At 40.8% G+C, this 21,438-nt stretch overlaps 3 protein-coding genes across 3 annotated transcripts; all 3 read right to left on the bottom strand.

Annotated features, from left to right (window-relative positions):
* Positions 1 to 13,268: 13,268 nt before the first annotated feature.
* Positions 13,269 to 14,414, bottom strand: LOC113295390. Its single transcript, XM_026543727.1, has one exon. It carries the CDS (start codon positions 14,412 to 14,414, stop codon positions 13,269 to 13,271), a length of 1,146 nt encoding a protein of 381 aa, XP_026399512.1.
* A 1,157-nt stretch (positions 14,415 to 15,571) lies between these two features.
* Positions 15,572 to 16,561, bottom strand: LOC113295389. Its single transcript, XM_026543726.1, has 2 exons — positions 16,352 to 16,561; positions 15,572 to 16,255 (listed from the first exon to the last, which is right to left on the bottom strand). Exons 1-2 carry the CDS (start codon positions 16,559 to 16,561, stop codon positions 15,572 to 15,574), a joined length of 894 nt encoding a protein of 297 aa, XP_026399511.1.
* A 159-nt stretch (positions 16,562 to 16,720) lies between these two features.
* Positions 16,721 to 18,140, bottom strand: LOC113295387. The gene is made up of 3 exons (XM_026543725.1): positions 17,645 to 18,140; positions 17,407 to 17,590; positions 16,721 to 17,240 (listed from the first exon to the last, which is right to left on the bottom strand). Exons 1-3 carry the CDS (start codon positions 18,138 to 18,140, stop codon positions 16,721 to 16,723), a joined length of 1,200 nt encoding a protein of 399 aa, XP_026399510.1.
* Between the last annotated feature and the right edge of the window lie 3,298 nt (positions 18,141 to 21,438).

Genomic DNA, 21,438 nt, shown 5'->3' with positions numbered 1-21,438 from the left:
CCTCAAGTTCGTCCATGGTAGAGTTGGTCCCGTCTTGTAGCTGTTGTGGTGCATCAAGTACTTCCTCTTGCGGCTCGTTACTACGTTTGCGTTCCATTGGGTGGAGAGACTGTCCGTTAGTCTCTCCTGTTAATTGCTAACATCGGTGCTGATATACGATTTTCCCTTTTTCATAATGACCTATGATAAAAGCCCGTCCTCGCTTGGTATGGGTGCAAGCCGCAATCCGGTTTGGCGGGTAGAGGCTGGCGTGTCTCTCTTTCGAAGGGGTGATGTGAGACCAGGTTTCTCCGTGAAGCGGTGCAGGACCATCGCTTTCTTCAATGGACGTACACTTTGGCAGTGGAGTATGGTGAGCCTTGTTGGTCGTGGCCTGCGGGACCTTTTTTGGCTCAAAAATCTCCATGCCGCAGATCGGCGCATAGGGAGATAATGATGCGGCGATGCGAACGACTTCTCCGTTTAACATGGTTTTCAAGCACTGGTGATACATCGAAGGAATGATTTTTTTGTCGTGGAGCCATGGTCTTCCCAGTATCATGTGGTAATCTGGATCCTTTTCGATTACCTCGAACCTTACTTTTGACTGGACGGGTCCTACTGATAAATTCAGGTTGACGTACCCATACGTGCTGGTTTGGTTGCCTTCGAAATCGGTCACTGTAATGGACTGTCGCACGACTTCGTTCGGCCGTACCCTGGACGTTATGAGCATCCTGAGGGTAACAACGTTGGAAGATGCTCCCATGTCGATGAGAGCCCTTTTGAATTCCATATCCTTGATATGGGCTGTGACGTGTAGGGCCCATTTATGTCCTTCCTTTGCCATCATGTCATCGTCGGTAAACGTGATATTGTTGATGGACATATCCGGTATTCTTGACGTTTCCAAGCGTGAAGGAATGAAGGACGCGTTTAACGTTATTCGATTGATGGCGGTGAACGTCTCCATCCGTTGATCTTTTGAAATATGTAAGAGTTCACATAGATTCTCCACCAGCGAGGCCGCTTCCTGGACTACTGGTTCCTGGTTAGTAGTTAAGCTGTTGACTTGGGAGTGATCGTTTGGGATGTTAGTCCCCAATCCTGAGTTTCCGAGGCAAGTGAATCGTTCGATTCTGCCGTTAAGTTGATGAGGAAATCCAGTATGATGTTAATCGCATCTTTCATTAGACCCATGTTCTTGGTGTGGATCTCCTGAATCCGCACCAAGTCAGTCAGCCTTGGAATTCCTTCGTCGATTGCGTTGCGTTGAGGGAGAAAACATTGTCGTTCGCCTGAGTGGAACTTGAGGACACTGATTCAGCCCTAAAACCGACCATCTTCCTGAGTTAGAGAAACGTGTTCTGAAATTGGTATTGGAACCGAGAGATTGATCTCCCACTGTGGTCGCCAATTGTTTGAGAGTGAAAACGGTTTCTGCTGATTTTGGTAATTTCGGGTGTATAGGTGAGAAACGAATTTAAACCCTAAACAATGTACTGCAAAGGAGTACTTTAGATTCGAGAGATCAATCTGTACAAATCCGGCCTAAACCAAGAAATGGACGTTCCAGACTTGCTTCGGTCACAAAGTGAAGGAGAAGGGATGGTTTTGGGGAGGGAAGCGAAAAAAGTGTTGAGACCAGAATAGTTGATTCTGGAAGAGTAGTTGTTTCACGACTTGTATCAGAAAGTGGGAATCTAACAGATGAAAAGATAGCAAATTTTTTCTGAGTGTTGTATCCTCCTGACCTGAACTTGTCATTTGGTGGAAATAGGTAATGCCTATTTATAAAAGTCGAAGTGAAACGTACTCTGGTCTCATTAAGAAATGGAAAACGGGTGAGTAAATGGGAGGAGGTGGTAACCGGTAACGCTTGGAATTGATGTTCCATAAAAGAAAGTGTTTCACCATTACTCCATGTATTTACTAACCGCCTCATCCTTATGACACTTTCTTATAACGAGCGTAGTGCACGCCGCATGCTGTAAACCGCCAAACCAATACCCAATGTGCATACCCCAGTTTGTGACATGTGTTGATGTCTCGAGTGTTTTCGTGGAAAACATGTAGCATGTTGTTGTTGTCTGGAAAGTTGAGCTTGGGAGACTTGTCGGCTCGGTGGTGACCTTCAACGGTAGAGATTTTGCATCTTAAGAGGAAGGTAGATGTTGATTATTGCAACCTTTCGTTTGGTAGCCACTGGCACGAAAGTATAATCAGTATGGATTTAATATGGCCAAGTTTAGGCGCGGCCAAAAGTTAGGGTTTTGGCTTTGTTTAGGCGCGACCAAACTAGGGGCAAAGGTTGCCATGTGTTAGCTGGTAACCTTGGACGGCTAAGATCTGCACCTTAGATGAAAAAGTGGTCATTGATTGTTGCAGGCCTTCGTTTTGGTAGCAGCATAGGGAAGGCCAACATGGTATGGCGCGACAAGGTGGTTGGCATGCCATTGGCACATGTGGCATGGCATGCCTTGGCGCGGTTTGGCGTGGCCAAAACTAGGGTTTTGGGCCGAAGGTTACCATGCGTTGTTTGGAGACCTTGGACGGCTAGGATTTGCATCTAGGATGGAAGGGTGGTCGTTGATCGTCGCACGCCTTCGTTTTGGTAGCCGCATGGGGAAGGACGACATGGTATGGCGTGGCAAGGTGGTTGGCATGCCATTGGCACATGTGGTATGGCATGCCATTGGCACATGTGGTATGGCATGCATTGGCGCGGTTTGGTGTGGCCAAAACTAGGGTTTGGGGCCAAAGGTTACCATGCGTTGTTTGGCGACCTTGGACGGCTAGGATTTGCATCTAGGATGGAAGGGTGGTCGTTGATCGTCGCACGCCTTCGTTTTGGTAGCCGCATGGGGAAGGCCAACATGGTATGGCGCCGCAAGGTGGTTGGCATGTCATTGGCACATGTGGCATGGCATGCCTTGGCGTGGTTTGGCGTGGCAAAACTAGGTTTTTGTGTCAAGGGTTACCATGCTTTGTTTGGCGACCTTGGACGGCTAGGATTTGCATCTAGGATGGAAGGGTGGTCGTTGATCGTCGCACGCCTTCGTTTTGGTAGCCGCATGAGGAAAGCCGGCATGGTATGGCGCGACAAGGTGGTTGGCATGCCATTGGAACATGTGGCATGGCATGCCTTCACGCGGTTTGGCATGGACATAACTAAGGTTTTGAGCCAAAGGTTACCATGCGTTGTTTGGCGACCTTGGACGGCTAGGATTTGCATCTAGGATGGAAGGGTGGTCGTTGATCGTCGCACGCCTTCGTTTTGGTAGCCGCATGGGGAAGGCCGGCATGGTATGGCGCGGCAAGGTGGTTGGCATGCCTTGGCGTGGCCAAAACTAGGGTTTTGGGCCAAAGGTTACCATGCGTAATTTGGCGACCTTGGACGGCTAGAATTTCCATCTAGGATGGAAGGGTGGCCGTTGATCGTCGCACGCCTTCGTTTTGGTATCCGCATGGAGAAGGCCGGCATGGTATGGAGCGACAAGGTGGTTGGCATGTCATTGGCACATTGGCATGGCATGCCTTGGCGCGGTTTGGCATGGCAAAAACTAGGATTTTGTGCCAAAGGTTACCATGCGTTGTTTGGCGACCTTGGACGGCTAGGATTTGCATCTAGGATGGAAGGGTGGCCGTTGATCGTCGCACGCCTTCGTTTTGGTAGCCGCATGGGGAAGGCCGACATGGTATGGCGTGGCAAGGTGGTTGGCATGCCTGGGCGCGGTTTGGCGTGGCCAAAACTCGGGTTTTGGGCCAAAGGTTACCATGCATTGTTTGGAGACATTGGACGGCTAGGATTTGCATCTAGGATGGAAGGGTGGCCGTTGATCGTCGCACGCCTTCGTTTTGTTAGCCGCATGGGGAAGGCCGGCATGGTATGGCGCGGCAAGGTGGTTGGCATGCCATTGCCATATGTGGCATGGCATTCCTTGGCGTGGCCAAAACTAGGGTTTTGGGCCAAAGGTTACCATGCGTTGTTTGGCGACCTTGGACGGCTAGGATTTGCATCTAGTATGGAAGGGTGGCCGTTGATCGTCGCATGCCTTCGTTTTGGTAGCCGCATGGGGAAGGCCGGCATGGTATGGCGCGACAAGGTGGTTGGAATGCCATTGGCACATGTGGCATGGCATGCCTTGGCGCGGTTTGGCATAGCTAAAACTAGGATTTTGTGCCAAAGGTTACCATGCGTAGTTTGGCAACCTTGGACGACTAGGATTTGCATCTAGGATGGAAGGGTGGTCGTTGATCGTCGCACGCCTTCGTTTTGGTAGCCGCATGGGGAAGGTCGGCATGGTATGGCGTGGAAAGGTGGTTGGAATGCCATTGGCACGGTTTGGCGTGGCCAAAACTCGGGTTTTTGGCCAAAGGTTACCATGCGTTGTTTGGCGACCTTGGACGGCTAGGATTTGCATCTAGGATGGAAGGGTGGTAGTTGATCATCGTACGCCTTCGTTTTGGTAGCCGCATAAGGAAGGCCGGCATGATGGGGCCAAGCCCAATGGCGCGGATGTCTTGGCATAGTGGGGCCAAGGGTTTGGTACGGACGGCTTGGCATGGTGGGGCCAAGGCAAGGTGCGGTTGGCTTGGCATGGTGGGGCCAAGGGTTTGGCATGCCATTGGCGCATGGTGTGTCTAGCATGGTTGGGGCCAAGGCAAGGTGCGGTTGGCTTGGCATGGTGGGGCCAAGGGTTTGGCATGCCATTGGCGTATGGTGCGTCTAGCATGGTTGGCATGCCTTGGCGCGGTAGACGTGGCTGGCATGGTTTGCTATTGGCCCAGTGGTGCGGCTGGCATGGTTGGCATGCCTTGGCGCAGAGATGTGGCTGGCATGGTTTTCCATTGGCACAGTGGTGCGGCTGGCATGGTTGGCATGCCTTGGCGCAGAGATGTGGTCGGCATGGTTTGCCATTGTCACAGTGGTGCGGCTGGCATGGTTGGCATGCCTTGGCGCGGAAGCATGAAAATTAGGGTTTGGCATAAATGATGTTGGTCAACGTTGAGGGTTCTGCCCTGGTACATGACACATAAAAAAAGGTACTCTGGTAATTCTTACGTAGGCAATCTGATCGATTCAATAAATGTGCTAATGGTCATAGTGACGTCATGTCAGTTGTGCGGTTTTACGATTTTAACCCTAAGCTAAAAACCACCATCAATAGTAGTACATGATATTTCCTTGCAATTGAACAACTATCTAACTAGTTCATATTGAAGTCATTTGAACTAGTTATGGTGAAGAAGAACATGGTTGATATGAAATGCTCATATGGCTAACCTTTTGGTTAACTATTGTTGAACCAACAAGTGCATACGTTTGGGTACGGTTAAGAAACCTAGAAGCGTGCATTGTCAAGTGTGTATAACAAGCTAAGTTTTCGATCTAACGGTTGAGAAATATTATCTTGAATCTAAATCAGGTTTTCATCTAAAAGTGGATATTGATTGCTTTGTTAACAAGGTAACCTAATTGCAAACCCTGATTTGAAAGACTATATAAAGGAGACATCTAGTATTGTGCAAAACTAATCCCCACACCTCACGTATGATACTAGTTTGCGTGCTAGAGTTGTTTCTCCTTTAACCTTTGGTTTTCTTCTTCTAAAACTAGGTTAACGACTTAAAGACTTCATTGGGATTGTGAAGCCGGACCGATACTACTTTTATCGTAGTTATGTGATTTCATCCTGCATCTTCTATCGTACAAGTACAATCAGATTGATTGGCTTGAGATTGATATCTCCGATAGGCAAGATATAAAAAGTAATCACAAACATCTTTGTCTCATTGTTTATGATTCCGCAACATCTTGTTTCGCTACCATACGATTAAGATTGTTATAAGGTGATTGATAACTCTAGGCTGTTGTTCGGGAATATAAGAACGGATTATCAATTGGTTCCTGTTCACCTTGATTATTATCAAAAGCCGGAACAAAACCTTTAGGGTTTATGTGTGGGGGACAGATTGATCCTTTGATAGATTTGTCTGTGGGAGACAGATTTGTTTATTGTCAAAGCGTGCGATTTTGGGTCGTAGAAACTCTTAGTTGTGGGTGAGATCATCTAAGGGAATCAAGTGTGCAATATCCTGCTGGGATCAGAGGCGTAGGGAGTACAACTGTACCTTGTATCAGTGGGAGATTGATTGGGGTTCAACTACAGTCCAGTCCGAAGTTAGCTTGGAGTAAGCTAGTGTCTGTAGCGGCTTAATACAGTGTGTGTTCAATCTGGACTAGGTCCCGCGGTTTTTCTGCATTTGCGGTTTCCTCGTTAACAAAATTTCTGGTGTCTGTGTTATTTCAATTTCCGCATTATATTATTTTATCTTTATAATTGAAATAATACAGGTTGTGCGTTAGATCATCAATTAGAGTAATCCAACCTTTGGTTGTTGATTGTCATTGATTGATCCTTAGATATTGGTCTTTAGTACTATCCAAGTTATTCCTTGTATTTGATTAGAACTTGCAGTTCTTGCTTGAGTAAATCAAAAAAAGAAAAGAGATATAAACTCGTTGATATACTTTTAGTTGGTTGAGTCTAGTTGATTCTCTTAAAAGTATATTCGAGTTTGTCCATACAGATTGCTAAGCGAAATATTGGGTGGTGTTGTTAGACCCCCGCTTTTTCAGCGTGTATTCACCAATGTCCTTGGGAACGTTTACATCTCCAACTGCCACAACGGGAGCATTATATCCATCAACTACATATACCCATGATTGAAAATCACGTACTTGAAGAAAAGCTCGCATAGAGCCATTGAATACTGGTGGTACGTTTATTGAGATAGCACCTCTGTCCATATAGTTAGATCGCTACAAACACAGACTTGTAATGTCTTAAACGTGTTTGTCTGCTCTGATACCAATTGAAAAGGCGGGGGTCTAACAACCACAACCAATATTTAGCTTAGCAATCTGTATGGACAAACTCCAATATACTTTCTAGAGAATCAACTAGACAGTCAGACTTAATCTAGACAAAAAGTATATCAAAGAGTTTTTATCTCTATCTATCGATTTAAATCTTACTCAAGCAAACTGCGAGTCTCAATTTAAATACAAGAGAGATAAACTTGGATGGTACCAAAGACCAATATCCAAGTATCAATTAATTTAAATCAACAACCAAAAGGTCGGATATTCTAATTGATTGAACAACGCATACCCTGTATTATTTAAATTGTATAAACAAATATAATGCGGAAAAGAATAACACAGACACCAGAATTTTGTTAACGAGAAAACCGTAAATGCAGAAAAACCCCGGGACCTAGTTCAGAATGAATACACACTGTATTAAGCCGCTACAGACACTAGCCTACTCCAAACTAACTTCGGTCTGGACTGTAGTTGAACCCAACCAATCTCACACTGATCCAAGGTACAATTATGCTCCTACGCCTCTGATCCCAGCATGATGTTATGTACTTGATTCCCTTAGCTGATCTCACCCACAACTAAGAGTTGCTATGACCCAAAGTCGAAGACTTTAATAAACAAATCTGTATCACACAGAAAAGTCTATGATAATAGATAAATCCGTCTCCCATGAATATATCTATGAGTTTTGTTCCATCTTTTGATAAATCAAGGTGAACAGGAACCAATTGATAATACATACTTATATTCCCGAAGAACAACCTAGTATTATCAATCACCTCACAATAGTCTTAATCGACGCAGCGAAAAAAGATATTGTGGAATCACAAACGATGAGACGAAGATGTTTGTGATTAATTTTTATCTTACCTATCGGAGATAGAAATCTCAAGCCAATTATTACAATTGTACTCGTACGATAGAAATAGCAAGATCAGATCACACAACTACAAGAAAGGTATTATCGGTCTGGCTTCACAATCCCAATGAAGTCTTTAAGTCGTTAACCTGGTTTAGAGGAAGAAACCAAAGGTTAAATAAGAACCGACTCTAGCTTACACAACTAGTATCACACGTAAGGTGTGGGGATTAGGTTTCCCAGTTGCTAGATTTCTCCCTTATATAGTCTTTCAAATCAGGGTTTGCAATCAATGTTAGCTTAGTAACAAAGCATTCAATATTCACCATTAGAAGAAAACCTGATTAGATTCAAGCTAATATTTATCAACCGTTAGATCGAAAACATAGCTTGTTATACACAAATGAAATGCACGTTCCTGGGCTTGTGTAACCGTACCCAAACTTGTACATTAGTTGGTTCAACAATATTTAACCAAATGGTTAGTGATAGACGCATTTATGTGTCTATTTTGATCTTAATTGTATATATTGTTAGTGCTTGATTCTGTACTTATTTGGTTATTTTATGTCTTTGTAGGTGTTTTTGGAGAAATAAGCTTGTGCGGGAAAATTGGCTCGAAAAGTGGTATTTGCGCTTGTGGGAGAAAATTACTATACGGGCCCCTGTTGTGGATAAGGGGCAACCAGATGATAAGGGGCACTCCACCGCTATTTGCACCCCATACATTCTATTTCCACTCCACGTCTAATGGAACCCCTACCCTGGATAAGGGGCAACCATCTTCAACATTTCAAAAACCAAGTTTTGGCGGGAAATATCTTGGCAGCCGAACAGATTTTAGGGTTCGAGATTTGGATGGTTTTTAATGAGACTCAACTGCTGAGTTTGATTGGGATTGATCTGTTAGGCCAAAACATGCTTGATATGCGTGATATAGTCGACCAACTTGGGCTGGATTGTTCATATGAAGCAACCATATTTGACGGGAAAAATGGTTAGTCAACAACGTTGTTTCTGAATTTGGAGATTGATGAGATTTTGTTGGAGTTTGAATCAGAAGTGGACTGGGAACGACGTGTAAAGATAAAACAGGACTGGTATGTGGTTCAGATTCGATTAAATTGGAGTGCTTAATTAGTTCTCGTGAAAACAGAATAAGAGGATCTATAGTCGGGTTCTATTGATTGGTGTGGAGGAGTTACTCGAAGTATTAAGAGTGTATCGATGGCAAGGGTCCTATCCTACCGTCAGGAACAAGTTTGGTAAGAATTTTAACAACTCAGCAGACGTGTAGAAAGAAAAGAAGTAAATATAGGAAGATTTTGATACATCTCGACAAACCAGGGACGGTGAGTAAGTTTTGGTTTGTTTCTGGTAAATTCGTGGAAGTTTAGGAAAGAATATCTCCTCTGGAATTTAGGGATTCGATCCCGTAATATCAAAGAAGAGTTTGTACAAGATGTATAATCGATTCTATCCAGTTTGGGAGTGTATCGACAGCTGCATACGCGTAAACAAGAAAAGAGAAGTCTGAAACTTACGAGGGAGGAGAAGAGAAATTATTGAAGATATTCTCGTGATATGTTTCACCTGTTGTGTATAAATAGGATGTTTGGGACTCAACAAGAGGGAGTCGAGAGTTGGGGGGAGCCAACAGAAGGCTACAAAGATCAGCAGGAGAAGTTGCAGAGAAGGAGTTTCTGCTGGTATGGAAGAAGAAGCTGCAGAGCATAAGACACACAGAAAAAGTCGCAGAGAAATATCGTTGTTCAACAGCAATACAAACATATCGTTTATAAACAGCAGTTACATTAGGTTTTTACCCAATATTCTTCTTTGTAACAGCGACGTATGTAACATCATTTCAACGTTGCAAATCTCTGTGTTATACAATTTCTCCAATAAAACACCTTTTTGAGCTATGGATTGAGCATGTTTTTGATATGAGAAGATAAACCCCAACACTGGGATGACGGAGATTTCCATATTTCATGCGTGTGGTAATTATATTTAATTCTTTTTATGACTTTTTGCATTAATTTAATCGTTTTATGATTTTTCTTAATTAGTTGTGAAGTCGTATGATGATGTATGCTTTGTCTAAGTGCTTTTGATGCATCATGCTAGTGATTTACAGTTAATATTTTTAAAATCTACCCTGGCAAAGAATTAGAGTCAATAAACAAGAGCTATAATTGTCTAAGAATTGATTTTTGAACCACATGATATGAGGTTTGGTGGAATCCTGAGTCTCAGTAATCTCTCGACATTGTGACAAACCTTGTGTATATATTTTCTTTATTTTTATTTTTTCTATTTTTAAATCTGAAATCAGTCTCAACAAGTCCGAGAAACGAACACTTTACTTACCAACTATAAAATTACATCAGTTAGCCATATGATCGCTTTCATATCAACCATATTCTTCTTCACCATAACTAGTTCAAATGACTCAAATGAACTAGTCAGAGAATTTTTCAATTGCAAGGAAATCTTATGTACTACATAAGACACAATTGAAGCAAAAATGATTTCATTCACATGAATCGGTTCATGAACTCTATAGCCACGGTTTGCATTTGCATTCCTTGGTTTATAAAGATATGTTCACTAAACATCGTTTTTAGTCATAACCTACTCAAGTTCGCGGACTTAAGTTCCCGGATGGAGTTCATAAAACTTCAGCAGAAATTCTCGGGTTTGAGAACTTCACCAGTTCACGGATTGGGTTCGCGGACTTAGACCACGCACTACTCCGGTTCACTTGATCAACAAAGTTCGCAAACTTCGGTTCAAGCAATAAGGACTTATATATATATGTGTTTCCACAACAATGCTTATATCCTCCAAATGGTTATATAGTCTAAACTCTCATTTAAATCATTGAAACATTCTCAGAGGACGTTATATAGTTGTTATTCACAAACCATTTCTCGTCAGAGCAATTTTCAAAGTGATTGAAACATAACATGACTTTCATCACTAGGTAAAGATGAACTTGGCTAAAGCGAAAGCTTTACCAACACATATTTTGAGAAATAGATAGGTGAGGTAAACTCGGAGCGAAATACCAAATGTGTATAATCTAAGTCTATATAGCAAAACGACTTTTGTCTCAAGATAGGAGATAAATAGACTTTTGAGTGATAGATAAGTTCAAGTCTCCACATACCTTTTGGTCGATGAAGATCCACCAGTTCCTTATTCGTCTTGTATGATGATTGCCATGGAGTTCTTGAGCTCAACTACACTTTCTATCCTAGTCCGAGACCTTAGCTATAGTAGACTAGAAATCAAGACTTATAGTTTTGATCACTAATATTGAAAAACATGCTTGAGATAGCAACGCATCCGAGTTCGACCGAGCAATGCTCTATCAGCAGCCTTTCGAGGTGGAGCCGCCTGATGTGCTGGTGCTTCACGCTTGGGTTGTTGTTCCGCCGTTGGAGCTTTTCTTTTTCCTCTTTCACTCACCACGGTTATAAAGGGGCCAATGTTATATTACTTGTTGATGAGGCGCCTATTTTCTCGAGTTTCGCGTGCATCTTCGCTCCTGGCAGGCCTGGTTCTTTCTAACAATGTTGGTGCTGTTATGGCTGAACGCTTAGCAGCTTCATGGAGTTCAAAGAATGTCTGGAAGCGTAGATTCTCCGGTAAGGCAAGATAAATGGGAACCATGCCATTAATGCAAGACTCCACCAATTGTTGTTCAGTCACGTTTGGGTCGTGACAATCCAGTACCTGAATTCTGAACCTCTTGACATAATCATTTGGATGTTCATTGTTTCATTGAAACATCCTTCCTAAGACTGAAAAGGTGATTTGCACAGACACAAATAAATACTTCTTGTAGAAAGATTCAACCATGTCACACCAGTTGGATATGTTGTTTGGTGCAATGTTGTTGTACCAGGTGTACGGTCTTCCGGTAAGTGATTTTGAAAATTTCTTCAAACGGAGAACATGATTATATTCATGCTCTCCCAAAAATTCCAGAAAACGAGAGATATGTTCACGTGCATTACCAATACCATCATAAAGGGATAATTGAGGAGAAGAATATCACCTCGGAAGAGGAACTCTTTGCACATCATGAGGATATGGAGGTTGATGCTGGTGCATGTCCACTGGGTTTTCTTTGTCTCGGTTTCAAATAAGCCGTTCCAAATCTTCATGCGTGATGAAATTGGATGGTTGATTCCTCTCCAATGGACGTTCAGGAGCAAAACGGGCCTCTTCATCTGCAAAGGTGCGCCCTGCTGAGGTACTGGCACCAGGAGTATTAAATGTGCTCCTCATTGGCTCTGGTTGGCGTGGTTCCTGCGGTAGCCGCTCCATTAGTGTCTTGAGGAAAGTAAGTACCTCTTTCTGAGTTGAAGCCATGTCTGTCTGAGCCTTAGCGATAACTTCCTATCTTTCCATCAAATCAGCAATGGTAATAGGGGGTTGGCCTCCTCTGGTTCCTCCAGTCTCTCGTCCCAATGGTGGAGCGACATCGGCTCTGGTGACAACTGGGGGCGTCGCACTTGAAGAAATATTGGGATGGCGGCAGCGACTCTGGGTCTGGTGATCAGAGTGTAGCGCCTGAGGGAATGTTTCCTGCGCCGCTGGTGTTGATCATGCTGTCAGGTGGTACATTGATGTCATTGGAAGGAACATTAATACCAAGGACGTTCTCAGCGCCGGTGGCATCAGGGTTTGTTGCTGACCTAGACCTGAGCTCTACCATCTTGAAATTGGGATTGAAAAATGAAATTGAAAATTGATATTGCAACCGAGAGATTAATCTCCCACTGTGGTCGTCAATTGTTTATGTATTTTTGTTGTTTTTGGTAAATTTGGGTGTGTTGTTGAGAAACGAATTTAGACCTAAACAAATGCACTGCACATGAGTATTTTATATTCGAGAGATCAATCTGTACAATCCTGGCCTAAACCAAGAAATGGCCGATCCAGTCTTGCTTCGGTCACAAAGTGAAGGAGAAGGGTTGGTCTTAGGGATGGAAATGAAGAAGGTGTTGAGACCAGAATAGTTGATTCTGAAGGTGTGACTATTTTATAACTTGTATCAGAATATGGAACTGGCTTGCGGAATGTAAGCTATCATTTCTTTGGTGTTCTTCTGAATACTTGTGTTGTTCTTAACCGAAACTCTGCCGTCTGGTCGATATAGGTAAAACCTATTTATATAAGTCATACTTGTACGCACCCTGATATCGTAGGAAGTGGGAGTGATTGAGTGATGGAGAAGTGGAGTAATGTGTAATTGAAGGAACGGGTTTATTTACACCCACTACTTCTTGCCGCCATTCACTGCCCTGTTTTCCTGACACTTTCTTATGATGGGCGTGTTGCACGCCTCACGCTGTAAACCGCCAGACCAATACCTTGATGAGCATCCCCCAGTTTGTGACATGTTTGATGTCTCTTTTTTTGCTTAACAATGAAATTTTATTAATAACCAAAGAATTTTCAAATTACATCAAAGAATACTTAAAAGGAAAAAAACAAAAGGGAACCACTCATAGCAGATTCCTAACAAAATCTAAAATACACTTGATCTAGATTTTCTAGACAACTCGAAAAAGATGTTTTTCTTTCATATACTCTTTGTTCACGTCTGCCTAAAAGTGCACCTCTCTTTGAAACTTTATCAGCAGAGAAATTTACTTCTCTGTAACTATGCTTAAAGCTCCAAGATATTACTTCAACACAAATATTCTCCCATCTTGTGACTGCAAACCATGGAAGATTGTTACTCTGGAATGCATTAATGACTGCTTGTGAATCTGTTCTGAATACCAGGACTTTAAATCCATGATGTATTTCCCATTCTCCCGCCATTAAGATTGCAGAAATCTCTGCATAATAATTAGTTGATATACCCAGTCCCCCTGAAATAGCAATTACAAAATCACCAAAACTGAGTCTTCCCACAAACCCATAACCTGCATATCCTAGATTTCCTCTAGATGCACCATCACAACACAGTAGCAACTTACCCTGTTCTGGCAACTGAAAGAACACTTCTTTAATGACCATACTTTTCACACTTCTTGTCTTCAGGCCAAATTGTTTGAGAAGCTGTAGATCATATTGTTTATTCCACATATTTTCTTTCAGTCTTAGATCACTGTCAACTATTGCTTGTTGAATTCTCTTCTTGGTGACATTCTGATCACACTTCCCATTCCCATAAGTACACTCATTTCTCAGAAACCATAGTTCCTTCATAGTTATAAATGAACTCAACAACCATATCTCTTTCACAGCCGGGGCTCTGTTTTTTTCCCATTGACAGATGTCTTCAAATGATCTTGGATTTTTAAAATTGAAAATGCCACCAAGCCAGCTCCAAATGATCTCACTGAAATTACAATACCAAAGAATATGCTCTCTAGTTTTCTCCTCCCTTCTACAAAATATGCATACCATATTAAATTTTCTCTTTTTCATATTATCATCAGTTGCACATATATTTCTCACTAGTTTCCAGACATTACTGGATATACTAGGATGAATAGAGTTGTGCCATACCTTTTTAGTCCAATGCAAAGAGGAAAATTTGTCTCTAATTGCTTCCACAGCTGAAGCAACTGTGAATTCCCCTGTGATTATTCCAGTCCATATTCTCTTATCTCTGCCACCACCAACCACTGGTAAATCATTTACATTTATCATCTCCAATAATTCAGTTGGAACAATCCATTAAATCAGACACTTTTATTTCTGAGAATTGTATAATATATGCATTGTCTGGAAACATTTCTTGAAGAGGTTTATCCAACACCCATTTATCCTTCCAAGCAGAGATATTGTTGCCATCCCCTACAATCCATCTAGTGTTTTCCTCCACTTCACCAATTATCCACTTTATTCCTGGACAAATAGAAGACTTCCTGTAATATGTAATCCATTCACCATTTTTATTCTTATATTTTGATTGAATTTTTTTTGACCAATCATTAGTTCCATTTTGAATCCTCCAGAGTAGCTTCATTAAAAGAGCTTTATTCATGATCTCCAACCTTCTCAGACCAAGACCACCTTCACTTATTGAACATGTTTTATTCCATTTCAGTATAATCATTTTTCTATTTGCAGGGTCCCCTGACCATAAAAAATTCCTTATTATTCTTTCACACTCCCTTATTACCCTCTTTGGCCACTTATATACTGACATTGAGTATATAGGTAAACTGCTTAGCACAAATTTGATTAGAATTAGTCTTTATTGAAAAGACAGAATCTTACCTTTCCATCCAGCCAACCTCTCTTGCATCACATCCACCACACTCCGTACATGATGATCTTTCACACTTCCTTGTACTAACATCACACCCAAATATTTGTCTAGAAAGTCAGCCAAAGCTACATTACACTCTTCTGAAATTTGTATTCTTCTATTCTGACTTGAAACACCAAATATTTGTCTGGAAAGTCAGCCAAATATTTGAAGCACTTATTTTTTTCCAGATTTATTTGTTGTCCAGATGCAGCTTGATATTTGTTTAAGATATTCATTAATTTTCTTACATTCCTCTTTTCACCATTATAGAATAAGAAGATGTCATCTGCAAAAAATATGTGTGAAGGCTGTGCTCACCCTCTGTTTACCATTGCTTTCAAATTGCCATCTTTAATTATTTTTGATATGTTTCTACTCAGTACATCTTCAACAATTACAAAGAGCAAGGGGGATAATGGATCCCCCTGTCTTAATCCTCTACCAACTTGGAAATAACCTTCTGGACCACCATTGACTAGTATTGATATTCTTGCTGATGGAAGTAATACTTGCATCCAGTGTACACTTTGATATGAAAATCCAAAGTTGTTTAGGACTTGAAATAAGAATCTCCAGCTAAGAGAATCATATGCTTGAGTAATATCCAGTTTGAAACCAAAGTTGCCTCCTTTCCTTTGATTTCAATCTCATTGATCATTTCAGATGCCAAAGCAATTTGTTCTTGAATTGTTCTGCCTTTTATGAATGCTCCTTGCTGAGGTGAAACTACTTTGTTAATTATCTTCTCCAACCTTGTAGCCCATATTTTTGTAAAAATCTTGAAGCTAAAATTCATGAGTCCAATTGGTCTGAATTGTTTTGCCTTTTTTGCATTATTCACCTTTGGCAATAACTTTAGAAAGTTTTCATTTAGACCATTTGAAATAAAACCTTTGCTCCAGCAGAATTGTATTGCTCTTGTTAACTCAGCACCAATTATCTCCCATGATCTATAAAACCATCCTGCAAAACCACCAGGACCAGGAGCATTTTCTGGATTCAAATCAAAAACTGCTACTTTAATTTCTTCATCAGATGGTATGGCATTGTCTTCAATTGTAATCACTTTAGGTATATTTGCAAGTATACTCTCATCAATATTAACATCTTTATATTTGAATTTTTCTTCAGAATGATTGACTAACTCACTTGCTATTTCTTTTTGCTCTGTGATGATTACTCCTGAATACTTTTCCAGTTCTGTTATCATATTTTGAGCTTGTCTTAATCTCATCTGGACATGAAAGTATTTAGAGTTTGAAGCTCCATCCTTTAACCACATCACTCTTGATTTCTGTTGTACTATTTCCTTCTATTGCTGAAGAAGTACTTCTTGTTTTCCCCTTGCAGTTATAAGATTGTTAAGTAATGAAGTATCTGAAGGGTTATTATCTGAAAGGGATGTAGCTTCCATTATTTCGTCTTCTAATTGCTTCAGTTTCTTGTTAACATCTCCAAAAACAGACCAGTTCCATTCCTTTAAATCAGTCTTAAGTCTTTTCATCTTGCTCATGTACACAAAAGTTGGATTACCCTCCATAGTTTTCTCCCAAGACTTTGTAATGATGTTCAAGAAATCAGGATGATTTTTTCAAACTTTTAATGCTCTAAAAGGAGTATTTTTAGGTATTGGTATATCAACATTTCCTCCATATAAAATATTGTGATCTGAAATTCCTTTACTTCCAACTTTATAACCCTACCTTGAAAATTTGTCTAACCATTTATCATTAAATACAGCTCTATCAAGATTGCAGACAATTCTCCTTCTACCAGCTCTATTATTACACCATGAAAAATCCAGTCCAGTATTTGGTGCTTGAATCAAACCACAGCTATGCAAGCAATTGTTAAATTCTAACATGGATATTAACAAAGGCTTCAATCCTCCCTTCTTTTCATCTTCTCTCATTATAGTATTGAAATCCCCCATTACTAGCCATGGTTTATTCAAATAGCTAATATAAACCAAATCCTTCCACATACTTAATCTATTTACTGTTAATGATGCAGCATGAATTCCAGTTATTAAAGTATCTCCCACTTCAACTGTTATTGATTGGTCAGATGAGAACAAAATGTTTGGCTTTTGAATTGAAGAATTCCACAAAATCCAAATGTTACCTTTCTTACCATTTCTTGAATTGTCAATAGCCTCATAATGCATTCCTGGTAACTTCAACTTTTTGCAAAAATCTGGGAGTAATGTACTTTTGGTTCTGCAAGAGTAACTAAAGAAGGATTAAAAGATTTTACTAAATTCCTAAGTTTATCTTTGGCCTGAAATCTTCTCAGGCCTCTGATATTCCAAAAAACTACTTTCATTTAGGAGTTTGAGCTTGAGAAGAGTTTCTTCTCAATAATTTTCTTTGACCACCATTTAACACTAAACTATATGCTTGTTGTCTTGTAGTAACCACACTTCCCTGTTGGGTCTTCTGTTTTACCTTTGGTGCATTTTCATTTGAAACTTTCTTTCCAATTGGTGGAATAATTGTGCTGGACTTATTGATAGTAGGAGCACCAGCGGTAGCATTCAATAATTTTTCTACTGATAGAGCAGGAAATTCTATATTTTAATTAAAAACTTCTTCATTCAATTCCTGTAATATATGAAATTTACCTGAATTAGTTGTTTTTTCCAGAGGAGTTTCTAAAACCTGTAAAGATGAAGTACTTGGAATTTCTTGGTCAACAGGAGGACATAAGTCAAGTCCAATAGGAGGCTGTGTCTTCTTTTTAGTTACTCTTCTCCAAATTTGTTTAGTTGCTTTAGGAATCTCATTTACATCATTTGATTTTTCTTGTTCCCTCTTTTTGTTTCTGCATTCTGCAGTATAATGCCCAACTATCTTGCAGTGATGACAAAACTTTGGCATATTCAGAATATTTACTGCTTGTTTAAACTTGCCATACTTAGATTCCACATTGATTTTGCTAGGAATTCCTTTAGCTAAATCCATTTCCACTAGAATATTTGCATAAAATCTAGCTTCCTTCTTAAGAGTAGTTTCATCCACTTTAATCGGTCTACCCAATGCTTTTCCAATATTCATTAAGATTTTCTCCTTCCAGTATTCTATACTGAGTCCCGGAAGTTGTACCCAAACATATGCCATAGACGTCTTGTGTGATTCTAGTTTAAAATTAGGTTCTCATTTCCTAAGTTGTAGATCATGATACTCTACCTCCCATTCTCCATTCCAGACTAAATTCATATCTGCTTCATTCTCCAGCTTAATGATGAAATATCCTTTGCCAATAGGAATTAATTAAACTTTACCTGAAATTTTCCATTGTCTTCTCAACGATGATTCAGCAACACCAAATTTTAATTTAACCAAGTCTAGTCTACCAATCAAACTAAACTTCTATTATTATAAACTCTCATCGATGTCCTCATCAGGTATGAAAGAAACAAATTCAAAAGAATTTTGATTAACATCACCAGGTTGTAAAATCTCTTCTGGTTTTGATGTAGATCCAGAAAACTCACCTGATTTATTCTTAATAGATCAGGACATATTTATTACTTTTAATGAAAAGAAAGATCAGTATTATTAACACTGATCATTGAAAAAAACTAGAAGACCACCTGAAGTAATGAAGAAATTGAGAAAATTGAATTAGATCGAAGAAATTTAATGAACTGAGTCAAACCGATTTTTTTTCCTGAGTTAGAACCGATTCGCAGAGCTCTTTTTTCCAAAATTCATAAGATATGCCTTGTGTATGACATGTTTGATGTCTCGAGTATGGAAAAGTGCAGCAGATTGCTGAGTGGGTCTTGCGTACAAGACCTGGTTACTCGGATTAATTGTACGCCAACTAAATAACAGATAGCCATGTGTGGTAAATAGGAGACTTGCCGCAAGAGAATAGCGTGTGATGCTATTAGGCTTGCTGGTCGCCTAAAACTTTCCATGGGCCTGTCAATTCTGTGGCGAATTTGGACGGATGAGATTGTAATTCATGCGAGAGGGTGACCATTGATTATGGCCATATTCCGTTGGCATCTTTTAATAGCATAGTGGAGCCATTGGCACATGCCGGTGGCATGGTGGCATAGCCGTACCTGTGGCATGGTGGCATAGACGCGCCTATGGCATGGCTAAAGCTAGGATTTTGGCATATTGGTGTTAGACCCAAATACGACTTCGGCAACATTGGATCTAGTTTCCATATCAAACTTAATGCCCTAGGGAGCATTACTTGGCTTGGTTGGTGTAGCAACCTTTGCTAAATTAGGGTTTGGCATATCGAAACCCTAATTTGCGCGTGTGGCATGTGGCCGCGACACGATGACGTTTTTTGTGAAAACGACACCATGGCCACGCCAAAGGAATTATGGCAGAGCCATAACATGGGGATGGCCATAGGAGAAAGGGCGGCTATGAGTGGCCACAACATGGCGCCATTTTTAGGGTTTCCTGGGTCTCGCATGGCTCGTGGCATGTTGTGGGGCCAAAGTGGCGTAATTTGGGCCACGATTGGAAATTATGGTTTCGATTAATGTCACTAAAGAAAAATCGTGTTTCTGATTAGAATACCCTAATAAGAATTCGTTATGGCGTTAGCCACGAACAGGAGGTGGGTTGGCACGTTCGGCATGCTACTGTGGCAAAGTGCCACGTTTGGCATGTTTGGCATGCTCGTCATGCTGCTGCGGAAAAGTGACACGTTTGGCATGTTTGGCATGCCGATTAGCGTATTTGCGCGGCATGGCATGTTTGACATGCCATTAGCACGCTGGAGAGGAATGGTACGTTTGGCATGCCATTAGCATGTTGGCGCGGTTTCGGAAAGCCAATTGGCATTGTGACCATCTGGTGCAATTTGCCCCTTTTAATACTGTGACAGGTTTAGAGTGACCTGATTGGTCAATAGAAAAGGGGGGCCGGCCAAACATAGGGCGTGGCCACATCTTCTAGTGTGAGTGGCGGGTTTAAAGTGACCTGATTGGTTGATAGGAAAGAGAAGAGCCGGTCAGGAAGCATGGGGTGTGGCCATCTGCAGGTGGCGCCGGCCGGCCTATGGCACGGCCACACCTCCCTTTGCTGCTACTCCTATTTTCCGCGGCTCCTCTTTTATTCCTTGCTTTCTGATTTTGGGTAGGATTTTGCATCTATTAATCCATGGCAGATCAATTTCCTAGTTTGCCTAGGTTTAATTTCGACCAACAGGGTCTGATATACTGCGGGGGGCGCAAAACCCTAAAATTAATTATGTTGAGATTTGATTTTCGTGAGTTGTCACAAAATTGATTGAACTCTGCATGTTGATACAAAGTTCTTCGAATTTATTGCCAGAGAGAAATATGCTTTCCGATTGAGTACTTTTATGCAAAGACCTTAACCTTGATACTTCGGCAAATTCATGTTACTCTGCTGCGAGTGAACACTAATTGTCATGTCATATCAATATTAAGGGTTCATCCGGGGAACATAGCACATAAAGTATTCAATGAGCCTTATATTAATGAATAACACAAGCAAGGTGTCGAAATCTACAGAATATCTGGGATTGTTGCTACATGCACCATTCTGGATAAATTTCATGTAAATATATTCATTTGCTCAATAAATACGCCTGTGAAAAGATTGTGAACTCATCACTTTTACATGGCTCTGTCTCTTTGCGAAATGACAACATATTAAATGCAGGGTTTTACAATTTTAGCCCTGAACTAAAAACCACCATCAAGAGAGATATACTCAGCTCGAAATCTCAAATTTGTATAGAGAAAACTATATCTTAACACGACTTATGTCTCAATATAGGAGATAAAATAGAAATAGACTTTCCAAGTGATAGATGAGTTTAAGTCTCCACATACCTTTTGTCGATGAAGTTCCACAAGCTTTCTTTAGTAGTTCTTTGTCTTCAAGTGATGAGCGTCGTGAAGTCTAAGCTCAACTACATAAACTATGTCCTAGTCCGAGACATCTATAAATAGGATAGAAATCAAGACTTATAGTTTTGATCACTAACATTGACAAACATGCTTGAGATAGCAAATCATGCGAGTTCGACCAAGCAGTGCTCTAACAATATCAATTACATATCTCTCTGTGGGAACGATCCCCACTATTGCTATATTACTAGTTAATTGGAGAGAAATATCTCAGTAAATTGTTGCACTTACGACACGCATCAGGAAGCAACTTGGATTCTCTAGTCACAACTTACATCTTTGCTGAACAAGAGTGCAAATTTGGAAAATTTGCATGCTAACCAGACTATGAAGCATGTATAAAGAAAATTTCCTCAAATGCTTGAATTGTGCCATCATCCAAAGTCCCAAATAACAACAAATGATCTGCAAATATTATACGAGACACATCAGCTACTCATCTGTTAATTCTTTAAGCATTATAGAAAACAATGGCTTCTATACTTATTATCATCCAAAAAAGA

The sequence above is a fragment of the Papaver somniferum genome, chromosome 7 (assembly GCF_003573695.1).
Source record: "Papaver somniferum cultivar HN1 chromosome 7, ASM357369v1, whole genome shotgun sequence".
Classification (NCBI taxonomy): Eukaryota; Viridiplantae; Streptophyta; class Magnoliopsida; order Ranunculales; family Papaveraceae; genus Papaver; species Papaver somniferum.
The sequence above is the reverse complement of the archived record's forward strand: the minus strand, read 5'-3'. Positions and strand labels throughout refer to the sequence as shown.